The sequence below is a fragment of the Canis lupus genome, chromosome 8 (genome assembly GCF_048164855.1).
Source record: "Canis lupus baileyi chromosome 8, mCanLup2.hap1, whole genome shotgun sequence".
NCBI classification, from domain to species: domain Eukaryota; kingdom Metazoa; phylum Chordata; class Mammalia; order Carnivora; family Canidae; genus Canis; species Canis lupus.
Genome location: NC_132845.1, coordinates 70,393,950 through 70,415,149, shown reverse-complemented (window position 1 = coordinate 70,415,149; position 21,200 = coordinate 70,393,950). Strand labels below are relative to the sequence as shown.

General features: G+C 42.3%; 1 protein-coding gene across 7 annotated transcripts in view; it reads right to left on the bottom strand.

Moving 5' to 3' along the window:
- The window catches only part of STYXL1 (serine/threonine/tyrosine interacting like 1), a 64,750-nt gene that overhangs the window by 36,389 nt on the left and 7,161 nt on the right, over positions 1–21,200 (bottom strand). The window contains exons 1-5 of one of the 7 annotated variants that reach the window (XM_072837396.1): positions 17,304–17,390; positions 13,450–13,524; positions 5,456–5,535; positions 4,171–4,232; positions 322–463 (exon numbers count right to left, since the gene is read on the bottom strand). In XM_072837396.1, coding sequence (XP_072693497.1) covers positions 322–463; positions 4,171–4,232; positions 5,456–5,483 — 232 coding nt within the window. In that variant the 5' untranslated portion in view covers positions 5,484–5,535; positions 13,450–13,524; positions 17,304–17,390. Of the gene's footprint in view, positions 1–321; positions 464–4,170; positions 4,233–5,455; positions 5,536–13,449; positions 13,525–17,303; positions 17,413–21,200 lie in introns of those variants that run through there. The other 6 variants (XM_072837395.1, XM_072837394.1, XM_072837399.1 and 3 more) reach the window with 6 other exon arrangements.

Here is a 21,200-nt window from a genome sequence, read left to right as displayed (position 1 = left end):
GGGGGCTTCGGCATCAGGGCAAGAAAATGAGGACATTCTGGCTACTTTCAGGGCTCTGAAGAATAAAGTCCATCGTTTCTGACTCAGGAGCTGCACGTCTTCTGCCAGCATCCATGAGACTGTGGCAAGCTCACTTGTCATCTTGTAAGGAAGAAAAAAAATCTCAGCCTTGCCCCAGTTCTTGACATTACTATTTCTCATGGGTGTGTTCTGAAAATTGCAGGAGCTGGCCCAGAGAGAGCCTTTGGTATGGTTCCCGGCATGCAGCAAAGTGTTTGATAACCACCAGCTGTGCTTCTGGCTGCAATCGTAAAAACCTACCTTGTCTGCTATCATCAGAGTTGTCATCCTCGTCCTGCTCTCTTAAGATTATCTCCAGGGTGCTGGTGTTATTATCATATACCACACAGTATTTCACACACTCCAGATCCACAGACTCCGGGATAAGATACTCATTTTCCTTCTAAAGAAACCACAAGAAAGGTTCTGTTGGCAGATGGGTTCCATTGGGCACATATTCCCTGCACGCCAGCTCTGTGTGGAGCTGGAGGGAGGACCGTGCCTGTTCCCCTGACCACACACTACAGGTACGAAAGTGCCAAGAAGGGACCTGAAAGTATACTGAATGCCGAGCACCCTCCACACCCGCATGCCCCGCTGTGAGGGAAGCTGACCACAGCTGACCAGACCAGAGATGGTGCCTGACTGAAAAAGAGCTGGTCTAGTAACTGGCCCGCAGCCCACTGGGTGGCCTGGCACACATGCTCTCAGAGCAACTGAAGCCAAACTGATGGCATCTCCTCTCTGGGTGAGGGTGGGGGCCAAGTCTGCATTAAAAGGGCACCAAGCAGGAGGCTTGTGGATATAATGTGGCAGACTTTATGCTCAGATGTATGCTCTGTGAGCGTGGGAACTTTTGTTCTTTTGTAGTCGCTGATGTACCCTGTGCTTCTGGAACAGTACCTGGCATGTGGCTATAAATACAGTCAGAGGAAGGAAAGCGCCAACAGGAACCAGGACATCGTGAGTAGTTGGGAGCAGCTAAGTTGCCAGAAAGGCAAACCACCAGAGCAAGGACAATGCCCAGGATCCCCAAGAGTGCCCCAGAGCTCGAGGAGGCCTGGCTGGGTGGCCCCCACTACTCTGTCCCTTGCATCCCAGTCTGGATGCCATAGATGGCCTGAAAGAACATTTGCAGGTGGGCCAGGGCAAGTGTTTATTGATTCTACAAGAATCGACAAGACAGTCAAGCAAGGCCTGTGGAGGGACAGACCAGAAAATTTTCTGAGGTTGAGAGAGGAGGAATCATATTTGCCTGGAGGAACTAGGAGAGAAATGGTACTCAGGACGAACAGGGTTTGCACAGATAATGAGGGAAGGGGGGTTTCTGAATGAGCATGGGGAAAGGGAGTAGAGACGTGGAGAGGTGGGAGAGGACAGATGTGGCTGGATGTTCACTTGTTAGCTCAATAATTAATGCTGAGGGTCCACTCTATGCTGACACCATGTGGGGTTTTGGAATATAGAGGTTTAGAATGGCACAGGGAAACACCCGAGTTGGCCTGGAGAACTCAGGAAGGCTGTGCAGGGTGGCAGGGTGAGGGTGAACTGCCAGATGGATAAGGGTGAGGAGAACATTCCAGGCAGAAGGAACAGCATCCAGCTGGTCATTTTAGTCAACCAACAGGTGCAGAGCACATCCCAGATGCCAGGGACCCGACCGAGCCTCCAGGACACAGTGATGAACAAGGCACACCCATTCTCATGTTCCCAGAGAAAGATCTGGAGGCCTGAGAGAGCAATGTGCTCATGGGGCCTGTGTACTGTATTTTCTAGATTAAGAGACCGTTAGTTGGAAGATGCACTACCAATTTTTTAAAGATTTTATTTGTTTATTTATTTGACAAAGAAAGAGCACAACCGGGGGGTGGGGTGGTAGAGGGAGAAGCAGGCTCCCTCCCCACTGAGCAGGGAGCCTGATGTAGCTACAGGCATCACCAACTTAAAAACCATTGCTGTCAGGAGTGAACATGAAAGGAGGGACTTGCTGGCATATAACAAAACTTCTTGGTCCCCAGGAAAACCTGAACCAGGGATCTAAAGCCCAGACCTCCCCCTCAGGTGCTCCTCTCTGCTCCCCCTGCACACTGACTTCACCTTCTCAGACTACTTGGTCCTGAGGCCTGTGGCACAGCCACAGTGACACACAGATGCCCACACCCTCCAAACTCCACTATGAGAAGGGGAAGAGCCACCCTCTCTAATTACAACTCTGCTTTGCTATTTCCATCCTCGGCCCATGGCCAATCACCAAGGCCAGAATCTGGGTACTATCTTAGGGATCACCATTAGACTCCCACGGTTTAAACAGGAAGAAGAAGAGTTCCCCTCAAAAAAGGGGGTTATTGCTACACAGAAAAGGAACAGACAGGGGGCCCCTGGGGGACTCGGTTGGTTAAGTGGCTGACTCTTGGTTTTGGCTCAGGTCATGACCTCAGGGTTGTGAGATCCAGCCCCGCATCAAGCTCCATGCTCAGCATGCAGTCTGCTTGTGGATTCTCTCCCTCCCTCTCCCTCTGCCTGTCCTCCTGCTCATGCTCTTTAAGATAAATAAATCTTTATTTAAAAAGAAAAGGAACGGATCTCTGCCACATCACTTTTGGGAGAAAAGATACACATTAAAGCGTCGATCAATTGTAGGATATATTTCAATTTCAGAAGTGTTAAAATATGGGGGAATATGTGCATCTTAGAACCAAGGAAATTTGAAGTAAGGCGATGATGTTGAGGTGCCAGGGGAGAGTAGAAGCAGGCATGTTATGTGGGGAAGCCAAAGAGGGAGGCCATGAGCTGAGTCCTGCAGGGGGACCGTGCTGGCAGGAAAGTTGGGGAGGGGAGCCAAGAGGTGTCAGCCTGGCTGAGGCCCTGGGAAGGTCTCTTCCAGAGCTGGGGGTGCTGCCAGAATCCAAAGAATATGCAGACCTGAGAGTGGAGCCAGAAACCGAAAGCCATATATGACAAAGAGGCTCTGAACCAGCTGTAGAAAGCAGAGAAATTTCTGAAATGGGGGTTATGGGCTAGAGGTTGAAGTCAAAGAGTTGAAAACCCCCAAGGAGAAAAAGTAGGTAATGATGGGTTTGGGGTGAGGAGAGTGTTAGGCAGTGAGCTTTTCCTGCAGTCAGATGCTCTACCCCTGAGCCAGACCCCAAGCAGCAAGCTTATCCTGGAAAAATGCCTGAGCCAGGGCCCAGGCTCCCTATCAAGTGCCCCGTGGCAAAGGGCCAGAGATGGAGTACATACCAGCACAGCAGCAGTGGGAAGGGGAGGGGTCAGCTTTGCCAGATATAACCTTAGAAGCAAAACTGACAGGACGGCTAATGGCAGTTGGATAGTTGAAACTGGAAGCCTGAGTGAAATCTCCCAGCAAGGGCACCTGGGTGGCTTAGTCAATTAACGGTCTGCCTTCAGCTCAAGTCATGATCTCAGTGTCCTGGGATCCAGTCCCACGTCAGGCTCCCTGTTCGACGGGGAGTCTGCTTCTCCCTCTCCCTCTGCTACTCCCCACTGCCCCCCACCCCCCGGACTTGTGTGCATGCTCACTCTCTCAAATAAATAATTTCTTTGAACGATGGAATGGGGAAGGGGTGGGGAAGTAGGGAAGGGAAGTGGTTTCCATCTTTGGATCATAATCTTTTTTTTTAAGTTTATTTATTCAAGTAATCTCTACAGCAGCGTGGGGCTCAAACCTGCAAACTCAAGATCAAGAGTCGCTTGCCCTTCAGTCTAAGCCAGCCAGGTGTCCCTGGATTATAGTAATCATTTTGATGGTTTATTATTATCTGCTTCCCTGAGTAGGACAGGAAACAATGAACCATGGGCATCTTGTATTCTGTTGCATCTCCAAGGTCTGGAACAGTGCCTAGCACAACAAGGAATTAAATCAACATTTGCTAGTGAAGCTGTTGGCCATCATAGCGGGTGGGGACACCTTAGGGAATATGTGAGAGATGTGGGAGACCCTCCTGGTGGATGCACAGGGGTGGTCCTGCCTCTGCTGTCCACAGTGTCCACCACTGTGCTGCCTCCTGGATCTAGGATAAAATCCCGCATTTTCCCCCACCCTCCTGTAAGATAACCAGCCTGCCCCACATTCTGACTCTGCCAGTATACCTTCTTCACTCGACGGGCTGTAATCACATGGCTTTCATCATACTCCTGTTTGGAACGCACATCTGAAAAGGAAAGGTATTTAATAATGGTGTTTGCAAAGGAGCATATGGCCAAACTCCTTAGAATACTTGCACCATCCTCAACATATTTTTTTTTTTTTGGCAATTAGGTGACAGCAATTGTCAGTTTAAAACCTGAGGCAGGGATCCCTGGGTGGCGCAGCGGTTTGGCGCCTGCCTTTGGCCCAGGGCGCGATCCTGGAGACCCGGGATCGAATCCCACGTCGGGCTCCCGATGCATGGAGCCTGCATCTCCCTCTGCCTGTGTCTCTGCCTCTCTCTCTCTCTCTCTCTCTCTCTCTGTGACTATCATAAATAAATAAAAAAATTAAAAAATAAAAACCTGAGGCATTTGGGGGGCCTGGGTGGCTCAGTTGGTTAAGCATCTGACTCTTGGTTTTGGCTTAGTTTGTAACCTCAAGGTCATGAGATGGAGACTGTGTCAAGATCCACACTAAGTGGGGAGAGTCTGCTTAGGATTCTCTCTCCTTCTACCTCTGCCACCTCCACTAGCACACACTCTCTAAGTAAATCAAATCTTTTAAAAATAAAAGAAAAAGAAAAAATTGGAGGTATGTAGTTCCACTATTCTAGGCTGCCCCTATGACTCTCCCCATCATACTCACGCCCACATATCCCCTTAAGGGGTAGTGAGACTTTGTATCTTTGATTTAAGGGAAAATTTCTCAGAGGTCCAAAGAAGTGGGGAGGGGGAGAAATCAAAGCCGGAATGAGCTCATACTAATGCCCCATGGAATTTTAGACTGAAATTCACTCTAAAATCTAGGAACTGAGGTTCCAATACCTCTGCTAGGGCAGAAGGCATGATTGATGTCCTCAAAGTTGGGAGGAATGTGAAACAGGACCACATCCTTATACATAAGTCCTAAAAAGGGATGCTATCCAAAACATCATTTTTTAAAGACCTTTTAAGTAATTTCTACACCTAATGTGGGGCTTGAATTTCACAACCCTGAGATCAAGAGTTGCATACTCCACTGACTGAGCCAGCCAATTGCCCCCAAAACATCATTCTTAAATTCAACAAGAAAACAAACAACCTTTTGGAAATGGTTGGAAACAAACAGCTGTTTGGAAACGGGCAAAAGATATGAAGAGACACCAAAGAAGATATGCAAGTGGCAAATAAGCATAGGAAAAGATGTTCCACAACATGTCATCAAAGAAACGCAAATTGAAACAACAAATAAGATACCCTTACATACCTATTTGAATGTCAAAAATCCAAGACATGGTCAACACCAAATGCTGGTGAGGGTGGAGCAACAAGAATTCTCATTCATTGCTAGTGGGAATGCAGAATGGTAGTCACTTTGGAAGACAGGCAGTTTCTAACAAAACTATACATATTCTTACCAGCAATCATGCCCCTTGGCATTTACCCAAATTAGTTGAAAATTCCAGAGAATGGAATATCATTGAGTTCGTGCATGGACACACACACAGAGCTTTCAAGCCAGGATAAGACATGGAGAGTTTAATGCATGCATATGTAAGTGAAAGAAGCCAGTTTCAGGCTACATACTGTATGGTTCCCATTATAGGACACTCCTGAAAACACAAAACTATAGAGACAGTAAAAAAAAAAATCAGTGGTTGCCAGGGATTCGTGGGGAGGGAGGGATGAATACACAGAGCACTCAGGAGTTTTAGGGCAATGAAACTATTCTGTATGATACTATCATGATGGACACATGTCACTATAAATTTGTCAGAACCCAGAAAATGTACACTAGCCCTAATGTAAACTCTAGGCTTCAGATGATAATGAGGTATCAATGTAGGTTCATCATCTGTGAAAAATACACCACTCTGGTGGGGGCTGAGGATAATTGAAGAGGTGGTGCTTACGTGGGGGGACAGAGTACTTAGGAAATCTCTGTACTTTCTGCTCAGTTTTGCTATGAACCTAAAACTGGTCTAAAAAATAGTCTATTTCTTTTTTAAAAGGACATAAGGAAATGCTAACCAAAGATGAAAATATGGGTAAACCTAATTCTACTAGAATTAAGAAAGTCTACGTTTTCTCATCAAAATACAACATTAAGAAGGTGAAAGGGTAGAGGTGCCTAGGTGGCTCAGTGGGTTAAGCCTCTGACTTTAGCTCAGGTCATGATTTCACGGTCTGAAAGTGACCTAAGTGACAACATGTCAGAGGGCAGTAATGACTATGCTGAATGGAAACTGGCCGGTTAGAAACTAGTAGAAAAAGTGCAAAGATCTTGACAGTCAAAGTGGCCAAGGAAGATTTTGTTTGAATCTTGTGCACTCCTTCTTGTAGAAAAGAAAAAGGTTACAACAAAGGCCATTTGATTAATGGTGAAGATTACTTTAATCACTATTTGGTTAACAGAAAACTTCCTGGGGAGAACAGCTAATGGGCAGAAGTCATTAAATGTTTTTTCTACATGTAAGGTGGGGCTTGAACTCATGACCTGAGATTAAGAGTCAATTATTCCTCCTCTGACTAAGCCAGCCAGGTGCCCCCAAGAAGTCATCAAACTTTGGACAAGGCTAGAGTTCTTCATTTGGAAGATTGATTACATTTTATATTCATTCACAGTAATAGCGAATAATAAAAACATTTTAAAGATTGCTTTAGTTGGTGTCCAATGCTGATTTTTAAGTGGTACTCTTTTCCTTAAGACTGCATGTATGCCTACTGATTGTTGCAGGAATTTTAGCAATATAAGGGAGTTAGTATACTAAATCAGCAGACACCTGTTAATCTGTTCATGCATTTAATGAAATATCCTGTTCAGGCCAGGATAGTATTGTAGCATTTGTCCAGCTATGATTGGCCAGTTTTTTCCCCCATGTCTATCCTCCGGTTTCATTTCAGTATTTTTCTTATCCCTTGTTCAGATCTATAAAAATTGGCATATTTAAGAACAAATTACTTGAAGAATTTGCCTGCTTTATATGTTAGCACTTAATTTTTTTTAAGAGATGATAAGATACTTCAATCAAACAAAAATTCTCCTGACCATTGACTTGTGTTAATCTAGGTATTTACTTCCTGAGTTTTGATCAATGTTTATTTGTATATACTGTCATAAAAACAATGATTTTAAAATTTCTTTGAATTGGTGCTTTAGTGGCTGAAAACGTCACACGTGGTTATTCTAACCTATGCAGTTAAGTTTTTTCTAGAAATAACATTTATGTTGAACAGTAACTCTTTAGACTTCAGACGAAATCAAAAAGGCAGTTCTCTTTGCTACAATAGTTTTTTTTTGGTTTTTGTTTTATTTATTTATTCAGGAGAGACACACAGAGAGAGGCAGAGGGAGAAACAGGTTCTCTGCAGGGAGCCCGATACAGGATTTGATCCTAGAACTCCAGGATCACACCCCAAGCCAAAGGCAGACATTCAACCACTGAACTACCCAGATATCCCAACTATAATAGTTTCTTTTGTAGACTATTAGTGTGTACAAGTTTGTGAGCAAATGAAGCATGCAGGTTAAATCCATTGATTTTGATTGTCCCATTTCTATCTGTGCCAAAATCTGTATTTCATAGGTTATTTATTTTAAATAGATATAGTAAATTCACAGCTCTCAGTTTTGATTTTGCAATAGATTAACAACCAGGCTCTATATTGAATGGATTTTTATCTCAAATGCCAACCATCAGTGTAGCACCTGAGATCTCATGACCTGAGCTAAAACAAGGTTGGATGCACGATCGATTGAGCCACCCAGGTGTCTCCCACTGACATAATTTTTAATAAGCACAAATATATAGCTTTAGTTTCAGAACTTAATATATGCCTGACAATCAAAGCCTTCTTTCTGGAAGAAAGGTCTTAAGCCCCACTCAATCTCAGTAAAATATTTTCACCAAGTACAGTACTTTATACTTTTCTTAAATATAAGGTGCCCTCATAGCAGCACCAGGATAGTTACAATTCATTTGAGTCCTCATTTGTAGAAAGAGGCTGTCATGGGATAGCCAGGACACCCACTAGTTTGTGGACATCTCTGAGAAAATGTGATTTTTTTTTTAAATAAGGAGTTTTAGTTACCTTTGTATTTTTTGTTGTTGTTGTTTTTTGGTCTTAAAAACTAGAAATTAGTTGGCCTATTTTAGTACATCTACTTCTTAAATGATAGTATTAAGTCATATATTTGATAAAACCCTTTCTTCATAGGTGTTGCTGTCCATAGAGCTACTCAGCTGAATAAAATACTCTAAGTGATATTTGGAAACTGTAAAGCGAGAGTGAGGAGACAGGATGATTCCTTCAAATGATAAAGAAGATCACTTGTGAGATTCTAAAGCCATAAATAGCTTCAGAACCAAACTCAGGATAACAGGGGTGGTAGGATTGCTGATCGACCAGCAGCAACTTCCTATGAATACAATGAAAAAGGCTGGTGAAACTCAAGTATAACCCAGATTAAAAATTCATACTTGGTGGGGGATCCCTGGGTGGCTCAGGGGTTTAGTGCCTGCCTTCAGCTCAGGATGTGATCCTGGAGTCCCGGGATCAAGTCCCATATCTGGCTCCCTGCACGGAGCCTGCTTCTCCCTCTGCCTGTGTCTCTGCCTCTCTCTGTGTGTCTCTCATGAATAAATAAAATCTTTAAAAAAAAATTCACACTTGGGGTACTTGGCTGGCTCAGGTGATGGCTCAGCTGATCTCAGGGTTGTGGGTTCAAGTCCCACATTGAGTGTGGCAAGGACTTAAAAAAAATAAAATCTTTACAAGTCACTCTTTCTCAGGGACATTCACAAACTAGTGAGTATCTTGGCTTTCCCAGGACAGCCTCTTTCTACAGGCGAGGCCTCAAATAAATGGTATTTCTCTTACAATTCACTCTATGAGGGCACTTGCATGAAAAAGGGTATGTACTCCCAAACTTTCTTGGAGCTTCTCTGGCCAGTCACTGGAGATTACAAAAGCACCCAACATAGGATTTTTGGCAATTCTTGCTGATAATCATTACACATTGCAGTAAAATATAAAGTATGGTCCCAATAGGGAATCTTGAACAACTCTGACCTCCCAGGATCTATTCCAAAATAATCATTTTTATATTTTGTTTCTTTTATCAGATGATCTCTTTGAGGCAGGTTTCAGATTTTCTTTTTTTTTTTTTTAAGATTTTATTTATTTATTCATGAGAGACAGAGAGAGAGAGAGGAGAGAGAGAGATAGGCAGAGGGAGAAGTAGGCTCCATGCAGGGAGCCTGATGTGGGACTCGATCCTGGGACTCCAGGATCACGCCCTGAGTTGAAGGCAGACACTTACCTGCTGAGCCACCCAGGTGTCCCAGGTTTCAGATTTTAACAGTACAATGATATGAAAAATCAGGAAAAGCATTGATGGGGCAGCCACGGTGGCCCAGCAGTTTAGTACTGCCTTCAGCCCAGGGTGTGATCCTGGAGACCCCGGATCAAGTCTCACGTCAGGCTCCCTGCATGGAGCCTACTTCTCCCTCTGCCTGTGTCTCTGCCTTGCTCTCTCTCTGTCATGAATAAATAAATAAAATCTTAAAAAAAAAAAAAAGAAAGAAAAGCATTGATGAAGTGTAAAAAATCTGAGAGTAGAGTTTGTCAAGAGGTAAGAAGAGTTAAAATGTTAATCTGAGGGGTGCCTGGGTGGCTCTGTCCATTGTTAAGTGTCTGCCTTTGGCTCAGGTAAGGATCCTGGGGTCCTGGGATCAAACCCCGGGTCTGACTCCCTACTCAGCAGGGGAGTCTGCTTCTCCTCCCTTGGTCTCTGCTCCTTGCTCATGTTCTCTCTCTTACTCTCAAATAAATAAATCTTTTTTTAAAAATGTTAGTCTGAAAGTTAAATTTCCATCAAAAGATACAAAACCTGGAATTGCTTAGGAGCCAAAGATTTAAAGAAGCAGAAGATTCTCTCAAGATGCAAGAGGTAAGTTATGTAATGATGATATGTGTTTTAGGGCCATGAATGGGAATCAGTGAATGATGTTGAATTCCAGGCTCTGACAATCATTGTCAACAAGATCAAACTATAAATATTTACATGTTAAAACTTAAATTATGGAGCGCCTAGCCAGTTCAGTTGGTAGAGCATGTGACTCTTGATCTCAGGGTTATGAGTTTGAGCCTCATGTTGGGTGTGGAGATCACTTAAAAAAATAGAATCATAAAAAAATAAATAAATCTTAAATTATAAGGCTACTTTAATCTAACAACTAGTTTTAATGTTCATGGATACATGTTATGAAAGTTACCTCTTTTTTATTTTAAAGATTTTACTTATTTATTCATGAGAGACACACACACACAGAGGCAGAAACATAGGCAGAGGGAAAAGCAGGCTCCAGGCAGGGAGCCTGATGTGGGACTCGATCCCAGACTCCAGGACTCCAGGACCAAAAGTTACCTTTTATAAAAAGATTCATCTTAACCCCAGATGGGAGTTTGGGAAATTAGCTAGAAGAAGAGGTTTTGATGGATTCTTTCACACTGCCAAAAAAAAGAAGAGATGGTTTTATGGGCAATTTGACTAATTTCTAGTTTTTAAGGCCAAAAAAAAAAAAAAAAACCCAAAAACCCAAAAAAAAAAAAAAAAAAAAACAGAGGTAACTAACACAAACTAGTGGGTGTCCTGGCTATCCCATGACAGCCTCTTTCTACAAATGAGGACTCAAATGAATTGTAACTATCCTGGTGCTGCTATGAGGGCACCTTATATTTAAGAAAAGTGTAAAATACTGCACTCGGTGAAAATATTTTACTGAGATTGAGTGGGGCTTAAGACCTTTCTTCCTGAAAGAAGGCTTTGATTGTCAGGCATATATTAAGTTCTGAAACTAAAGCTATATATTTGTGCTTATTAAAAATTATGTCAGTGGGAGGCACCTGGGTGGCTCAATCGATTGTGCATCCAACCTTGTTTTAGCTCAGGTCATGAGATCTTAGGTCATGATATCAAGCCCTACACTGGGCTCCATGCTGGGCATAGAGCCTGCTTGAGATTCTCTCCCTCCCCCTCTGCCCCTTGCCCCCACCCCCTCTATGCCCCTCACTCATTCTCCCACATGTGTGCATTCGTTCTTGCTCTTTTTCTTGAAAAAAAAAATTATCAATGAAAAAAATCTTAGTAATATAAGCATCTGGTCCAATTGGGAGTTCTTCCATTTGATAAATATAATATTTGTGTGGAACTGTTGGAATCTTTTATTTTATGTTTTTCCCTGACTGGATAGAGTTGATGCTAGAATTTTCCCTCTTGATAAAGGAACAAAAAAACAAACGTGTTATAATGTACAACATCAGGACTATAACACTGCTGTAGGATAGGTAGGAAAGGTTTTTTTTTTTAAGATTTTATTTTTAATCTCTATACCCAATGTGGGGCTTGAACCCATAACTCCAAGATCAAGAGTCTCATATTCTATCAACTGAGCGATCCAAGCACCCCCAGGTAAAGGTTCTTAGGGGTGAATCCTAAGAGTTCTTATGAGGAGAGATTTTCTTTTCTTTTTATTGTATCAATAGGAAATGATGGAGGTTAACTAAATCTATTATGATTTCATGATATATGTAAATCAAATCATAATGCTGTACGTCTTAAACTTATACAGTGATGCGTGTCACTTATTTCTCAATAAAGCTGGGGGAAAAAGATCTGAAAAAATGAATATATTATTTGTAAACTGAGGTTTAGTAACTAGTAATAAACTTGAAATACTAGAATATATATTATAAGACTAACTCTAGGTAGTCTTACCAATGGATCCCTTTTAACTAATATAAATACGATTCAATAAATAGTTTAAGACATTTTAACATACATACACTTTTTTTCTTCAGAGCTGCCCTCCTGTCTCCTCATTTGGCTGTTCTCAAGTAAACCCTTTCTTCGCCACATGATTGGCTTTGCTACACCTTGGTGGGCAAACGGGTTAGTTTCTTATTAGGAAGAAGACTGATGGGGCACCTGGGTGGCACAGTCGATTAAGTGTCGGGGTTAGGCTTGGAGCATGGAGTCTGATTAAGATTCTCTTTCTCCCTCTGCCCTTCTCACTTGTTTGTTCTCTCTCTTTCTCTCTCAAAATAAATAAATAAATCTTAAATAGAAGAAGATTGGATGTTTTGCCCTGATCTTCCAAGAAGGGCCATTTTATTTATTTATTTTTAAAATTTCTACAAACATGTGGTCTTTAACTTCGGGGACTATTTTGCATATGAGTGCAGATACAAATTGAAACTCACTTAGACCTCTGGGGCACCTGGCTGGCTTAGTCAGTAGAGCAACCAACCCTTGATCTCAGGGTTGTGAATTCAAGCCCCATGTTGGGCATGGAGCCTACTTGAAAAAAACAGAACAAAAAAAAAAAATCAATCGATGAAGCCAAAAGTTGGTTCCTTAAAAAGATAAACAAAATTGACAAACCTTTAGCTAGATAGACTAAAGCAGTGAGGGGGGAAAGGAAATCCAAATTACTAAAGTCAGAAATGAAAATAAGGATATTACTACTGATTCTACAGAAATAAAGATTGTAAGAGATAACTATTAACAATTAACTATATATCAGAAAAATAGATAACCTAGATAAAATGGACAGATTCCTAGAAACGAAAAAAAAAAAGATTCTTAGAAATGCACATCTACAAGACCAAATCACAAAGAAAAAAAAAAATTGAATAGACCTATAACCAGTAAGAAGACTGGACCAATAATCAACAATCTCCCAGCAAATAAAAGCTTTCAATAAACCACTCTACCACTCTAACTTTAAGGCTGAATCTATATAGGGTGTGTATTTATAGAGAAGGCTTTAAACTGTATTCCAGGGGCACGTGGGTGGCTCAGACGTTGGGTGTCTGCCTTTGACTCAGGACATGATCCGGGGCCCAGGGATCAAGTTTCACATCAGGCTCCCTGTGAGGAGCCTGTTTCTCCCTCTGCCTATGTCTCTCTCTGTGTGTCTCTCATGGATTGATAGACAGACAGACGGACAGACAGACTATATTCCATATTATTATAATTAACATATATATTCTCCTACATCAATTACACCATGACCAAGTAGGATTTATTCCTGGAATGCAATTATGGTCCAATATATCCCAAAGTCGATGTTATACACATCAACAGAATGAAGGAAAGAAACTATATGATCATGTCAAGTGATGAAAAAAGCATTTGACAAAATTCAGTACACTCTCATGATAAAGACATCCAACAAAATAGGAATAAAAAACTACCTCAACATAATAAAACCACATATGAAAAATCCACAGCAAACATCATACTCAGTGGTGAAAGACTGAAGGCATATCCTGTAGATCAAGAAAAACACAAGGATTCAGACTTTTACACTTATTCGAAAGTAACACTGGAAGTCCTAGCCAGAGCAATTAGGCAAGAAACTAAATAAAGTGCATCTAAATTGGAAAGCAAAATCATTTCAGTTTGCAGAATGATCTTATCCATCAAAAACCCTAAAGATTTGACCAAGAAAAAGAATTTTGAGAATAAATGAATTCATCAAAGCTGCATGATACTAAGTCAACACATACAAAAACGTTGTATTTATGTGCACTAATTATGAATGATCTGACAAAGAAATTAACAAAATAATTCCATTTTCAATAATGTCAAAAGGAATAAAATATAAGATTATCTTAACTGAAGAGGTGAAAGACTTGTATACTGAAAAACTATGAAATGTTTCTCAAAGAAACTAAAGGACAAATTAATGGAAAAACATTTTGGGTTCATAAATTGGAAAACAATGTTGTTAAGATGTTAACACTATACAAAGCAATTCAATGTACTATCTACCAAATCCCAATGATTTTTTAATAAATATTTTATTTATTTTTTAAAGGTTTTATTTATTTATTCTTGAGAGAGAGAGAGAGAGTCAGAGACACAGGCAGAGGGAGAAGCAGGCTCCCTACTGGGAGCCTGACGAGGAACTCGATCCCAGGTCTCCAGGATCCCAGGCCGAAGGCAGGAGCTAAACCGCTGAGCCACCCAGGCTGCCCAAATATATATATATATATATATTTAAGATACAGAGTGAGAGGCAGAGACACAGGCAGAGGGAGAGCAGGCTCCCTGCAGGAAGCCCAATGTGGGACTTGATCCCAGGACCCCAGGATCACGAACTGAGCCAAAGATAGATGCTCAACCACTAAGCCACACACGTGCCCCATTATGGGGCTTTTTTTATAGAAAGAAAAACTCATCTTAAAATTCATATGGAATCTTCAAGAGACTAAGAATGGGACAATCTTTTCAACAAATGGTGCTGGGAGAATTGGATATCCACATGCAAAAGAATGAATTTGGACCTTTATCTCACACCACACTAACAACACTTTAACTCACAAATTAATTCAAAAGGGATCAAAGACCTAAATGTAAGACCTAAAAGTATAAACTGTTAGAAGAAAACAGGGAAAAGTCTTCAGGACATTGGATTTGGCAATGATTTCCTGGACATCAAAGGGATGGGGAACAAAAGAAAAAAAATAAACTGAACTTCATGACAATTAAATCTTGATAAGGGATTAATACCCAGAATATGTAGATAATTCCTAAAACTCAATAGTTTAAAAAAAAAAATCTGATTCAAAAATGGGCAAAGGAGGGCAGCCCGGGTGGCTCAGCGGTTTAGGGCCACCTTCAGCCCAGAGTCTGATCCTGGAGAACCGGGATTGAGTCCCATGTCCGGCTCCCTGCGTGGAGCCTGCTTCTCCCTCTGCCTGTGTCTCTGCCTCTCTCTCTCTCTCTCTCTCTCTCTCATGAATAAATAAATATTTTTTTTAAATGGGCAAAGGACTTGGATATTTTTCCAAAGATACACAAATGGCCAAGAAGTACATGAAAAGATGCTCAACATCACTAATCATTAGGGAAATGCAAATCAATATTATAATAAGATACTACCTCCCTCCTATTAGAAGGATTACTATCCCCCCAAAAAACAGAAAACAAGTGTCAACAACGATGTGGAGACACTGGAAACTTGTGAACCCTTGTGCTCATGTAAAATGGCACAGCTGCTATGGAAATAATACAACAGTTCCTCAAAAAATTACAAATAGAATTACCATATGATCTTACAATTCCATTTCTGGTTCATACACCCAAAATAAATAAAAGCAAGGTCTCAGAGGTATTTGTACACCCATCATCATTCACAATAACTGAGATATGGAAGCAACCCAAATATTTGCTGATTCAATGGATAAGCAAAATGTGGTATATCCATACAATGGAATATTATTCAACCTTAAGGAAGAAAGTTCTGCAATATGTTACAACATAATGAACCTGAGGACCTTATGAAGCTCAATGAAACAAGCCAAAAAAACAAATACTGTATGATTTCACTTACATGACCTATAATGGTCAAAATCATAGAGACAGAAAGGAGAATGGTGATTTCCAGGGGATTAAGGGATGGGAGGAAGGGGCAAGTAGTATTTAATGGGTATAGAGTTTTTTGGGATCCCTGGGTGGCGCAGTGGTTTAGCGCCTGCCTTTGGCCCAGGGCGTGATCCTGGAGACCCAGGATCGAATCCCACGTCGGGCTCCCGGTGCATGGAGCCTGCTTCTCCCTCTGCCTGTGTTTCTGCCTCTCTCTCTCTCTGTGTGTGACTATCATAAATAAAATAAAAATTAAAAAAAAAAATAATGGGTATAGAGTTTTAGAGTTTACAAGATGAAGAGTTATGGAGATGGAAAGTGATGCACATAATGCATAATGTATAACATTATGAACATATTTAACACCACTGAACTGTACATTTAAAAATGGATAAGATGACACATTTATGTTATGTGGATTTTATCACAATTTTTTTATCACAATTTTTTTAATTGGAGGAGAAAACCTCACAAGTTCACACCAATCAGACTGCAGAAATTTTAAAGGCTGACAAAAGCAGGTATTAGTAGGTATGTTTCTTAAATTGATGATGGAAATGCAAATTGATACAATCTTTTTGGAGGGCAATTTGAAGCAGAACTCGCAAATTGGCAATTGCATTTCTAGGCAGATATTCTGAAGAAACTCTTGTATGTGGGCAAGAGATGCATAAAGTTCTTCAGTGCAGCACTGTTCATAACAGGAACATAATGCAAGCAACCCATCACGACTGATTAGGAATGGGTACTACCCTAACAGTTAAAATAGATCTTCACATTTAGATATGGAGGGGGGAAATCTCAAAAATTTCAAGAAAAAACAAGTTGCAGAATGACTGTACATTATGGTACAATTTGTGTAAATGTTTAAACTACATATTATTTTTGAGATGCCTGCACGTACAATAAAAATGTAGAAAATACAGAAGCTATCATCTATGGGAAAGAGAAGCAATGGGATTGGGATGGGGTACAAAAGAGGGATACAACAGATTTACTATGTTAAATCTGAGTGATGGGTATGTGAATGTTTGTTAGTATCACTATATATTTGTTAGATAGTTGAAATGTTCCACTGGGTGGCTGAGTGGTTGAGCATCTGCCTTTGGCTCAGGTCATGATCCTGGGGTCCTGGGTTCCAGTCCCGCATCGGGCTCCCTGCATGGAGCCTGATTCTGGCTCTATGTCTCTGCCTCTATTTCTCTGTGTCTCTAATGAATAAATAAATTTTTTTTATTTTTTTTATTTTTATTTTTTAAATTTATTTATGATAGTCACACAGAGAGAGAGAGAGAGAGGCAGAGACATAGGCAGAGGGAGAAGCAGGCTCCATGCAGGGACCCCGACGTGGGATTCGATCCCGGGTCTCCAGGTTCACGCCCTGGGCCAAAGGCAGGCACTAAACCGCTGCGCCACCCAGGGATCCCATAAATCTTTTTTTAAAAAAAGAAATGTTCCATTGAACAAGAACACAAGTCTTCTAAGAACTTCTAGATTTAATCTGGAGTTATTTCCAAGTCAGGTGACAATTAGCAGCAGCATTTTAAGCTATGTCATGAGTCAATGAGTCTAACAGTTTTCTAAAGTCATTTATTCCTCAATCCCCATAAGTTTGTCGATTTACCTAAAATAGTATATGAAGGACACTGAACAAAACATAGCTTTTTAGAGTACTTACCCAATAAGCAGAGATAGTTGGGTTCAGTCAATCGGGAAAGTTTTGTGACCTGATTCAAGATGTTGTAAAGTTCTGTTGGTTCACACAAAACCAAACCAGCCATCCTATACTGGGAAGAATCAATAATGTACAAGCTTAGTACCTCTTTCTATTTTAAAGAATGGCCAAAGATATTGTATTAAACTCCTTTATACACCTTCAAACAAAAATGAGGGACACCTGGGTGGCTCAGTGGTTGAGTGTCTGCCTTCAGCTGGGGTCATGATCCTGCATCCTGGGATCGAGTCCCACATCAGGCTCCCTGCATGGAGCCTGCTTCTCCCTCTGCCTCTCTCTCTCTCTCTCTCTGTGTGTCTCTCATGAATAAATAAATAAAATCTTTTTAAAAAATGATAGTAATCATGTGAGTGATCAGGAAAGCTTAAGAATTTGTAGTAAAATATGTGTGTCAAGAAGAATAAAGTGTTGAACACAGCATGTAAGAGCCAGAGAAATACGAAATAAGTCATAATATTTTTTTAAAGATTTTATTTATTTATTTGAGAGAGTGACAGAGCAAGCATGAACAAGGTGGTGGGGGGATGGGCAGAGGGAGAGGGAGAAGCAGACTCCCCTCTGAGCAGGGAGCTGATGCGGGGCTTGATCCCAGGACCCTGGGATCATGACCTGAGCCAAAGGCAGATGCTTAACCACCTGAGCCACCCAGGCACCCCAAATAAGTCATAATATAGTCAGTATTTCCTCTTTCAGCAAATAATTACTGAATACCTACTGTATGTCAGGCCCTGGAAATAACTGGTAAACTAGACCTACCCTCATGAAGACTACAGCCTAGCATGGAATACAAACATTGGACCCAAAAACACATTATACATAGGAAAAATGCCACCAAAGAGTCAGCACCCAGTGTTGGAGGACAAGCTAACGGGAGGATCTCATCTAGCTGGGGCTGTTAGAGAAGGCTGTCTGAGATGTGACTGCTAACTGGGGCTCCTGAATCAAGAGGCTATACAAGTTAGCTAGGGAGAGAAGGTGAAGAATACAAGAACATTCAGGACTTGAGAGAGTCTAAGGGAGGCTGGTGTGGTGACCACAAGGAGAGAGTGATGAACAAAAACCTTGGGGTGGGGCCTTCTAGGCTTAGGATAAAGCTGGAGGCAGTCCAATTTGGGGGGGGGAAATCACAGATGTGTATTGATAGAACTGCCCAGCCAGCCTCTGGCTCCTGACTACAGGGATGCCTTTACTTGCTATACTGGTTCCTGAGCACATCCAGTCTCTGGTGCCCCAAAGATTTCCCCATGGATCATTCCTACCAGCAGACAAACATCTGTACCCATCTCTGTTCTCACTGACAGTTGGCTGCCTGACCATGGGGAGTAATTAGCCTCCCTGGTGCCCCACAAAGCAGAAGGGCTGGGCCCCTGCAGCAGCTACCTATAGGGAGGCTACCCTTTATCAAGGGTGGGGGCTACAGAGAACTGCCCAGCAAGCCTCTGGAGGCCAGCAGGGGGTATGTGGGAGAGAAGTTGAGTCTAGGGGTAATCTTGCTCAAAACAGCAACGGTCCACTTCAGAGTTACCTGTATAATGCTCCTGGGAATGGCCAAACCCCTCAACATGGTCCCCAGATCCTTCTCACTAATTCAGACTTTGGTTCTCAGCTTCCCCTCCAACATCGTTGATTTCAGCTTCCCCATGGATCATTCCTACCAGCAGGCAAACATCTTCTATACTCATCTTTGTTCTCACTGACAGTTGGCTGCCTGACCATGAGGAGTAAGTAGCCTCCCTGTGCCTCAGTTTCTACCTCTATAAAATGGGGTAATATTGCCATTCCTATAAAACCAGAATAACAGAACCTCCCGGTTGCGTGTGGATGAATGAAATTACACACATGAGACATTCCAGTCAGGGAAGAAATGCAACCTTCTCCCCTGGAGCTTCTAACCCAACAAACCACAGGAACTGTTCGTATCAAGGTCATCAACGATGTCCATATTGCCTAAGCCATTAGCCACTTCTCTCTGTACTCGAAGGATGGAGTCTGTCAGCATTCAGCCCAGTTTAGCACCCCTCCTTCCCAACACTCTCCACTTCCAGGACAGTCTACTCCCCAGGCTCCCCTACCTCTCTGGTTGTTGCTACTCAGTCTTCTGTGCAGAAGGCTCTACCTCCTCACATTAATTAAGTCCTGGGACTGTCACCTCTTTCCTTCTCCATCTACACTCTCTCCAGGAAAAGGCTCTCAACCTTAGCACCACTAGAATTTGGAGCCAGATAACTAACTCTGTGCTGTGGGGGTATGCATAGCAGGATCTTGAGCAGCATCCCTTGCCTCTACCCAGGAGATGCCAATAGCAAACCTCCCCCCAAACCAGTTGTAACAACCAAAAATGTTTCCAGATGTTGCCAAATGTCCCCTGGAAGAAGGGGGCAAGTCACCACTACTGGAGAGCCACCACTCTAAGATCTAGAGTCTAAGTGATTTGAATATCCTCTGTATACCAAAGAGGCCCAAACTGTAGCCCCTGCTTGATCTCTCCACTGATTTGGACTCCATTTGGATGACTCATGGGCATCTCAAATGCAACATAGCCAAAACAGAACTTTTCATTCACACGTGCCCACACTTCCAATACCTTTTAGTTTTCTCAGTCTCAAAGGACAGCACTATTACCCACCTAGTTACTCAAGTCCACACCCCAAATCCCTCTTTCCCCCAGCCCCAACTAATAGAATATCCATTTTATTAGCTCCAAGACTTAAATATAATCCAAACCCATCCACTTTGCTCTAGCTCCAGAGCTAACATCCTAGACCAAGGTACTATCCTCTCTGCCTAAGGATGCCACACTTCCCAACTGTACTTTGTGCTTCCTGCTTTCCCCCCTACAATCTAATGGCATGGCTGTCAGGGTGAGCTGTCAGGGTGAGCTTTTTGAACTATGAGTTTCTTTGTCTTTACCTCACTTGCCACCATCCAATATTACTGCACTCATTTGTTTGCTTGCTTTATCATCAATCTTCTCCCATTGGAATGGATGGGTCATAAGGACGGGGACCTTGTTCTTCTTGTTCACTGTATCCTCATCCAGTGCCCAGGATTTTTGGTACAGAACAGTGCTCTGTAAGCATGCATTGTTTTTTTCTTTAAGATTTTATTTATTCATGAAAGACACACACACAGAGAGACAGAGACAGAGAGAGGCAGAGACATAGGCAGAGGGAGAAGCAGGCTCTCTGCAGGAAGCTCGATGCAGGACTCAATCTTGGGACTCCAGGATCACACCCTGAGCCACAGGTAGACACTCAACCACTAAGCCACCCAGGCATCCCTATAAGCATGCATTGAATAAATCAATTCTTAGTCCTCATTCCTGGCTTCACTACTGGGGCCAACTTGACTCAATGCCACACATACGGAAGCCACAGGTGGACTGCACCTAAGGAACTCTCCATTCCCACCCCCAGTCAGGTCCTCTGTCTCTGAAAGCCCAGTGCTCAGGGCATTTTGGAGGTAGTGAGTAGAGAGGGGATGAGCTTTGCATCTAGTCCCACAAGTTCCCATAAGCCATCCTAAACACTTGCTCCTAACTTATCTGGTCTGTAGCTCAGAGCCTATCCTCAAACTCTCACTTACTTTCTCCCCACTGCAACCTCCATCCCTTCATTCACTACTGGTGGGATTGTCTCCAGGTATCCAGGTGAAAACCCAGCCCCAGGGATCAACTCCTCCAGACTTTCCTCCTTTCCCTGGAGAGAACTCTCCCTGGTCAAGCAAAAACTGCCCTCATTTGCTGATAAAGTACAGGAGAGTTAAGAACAGTCCCTGAACCTAATAGCACAGTTCAGAAAGAGGATGCAGCCCCATGAGCTGAGATCAGGAGCACTGCTA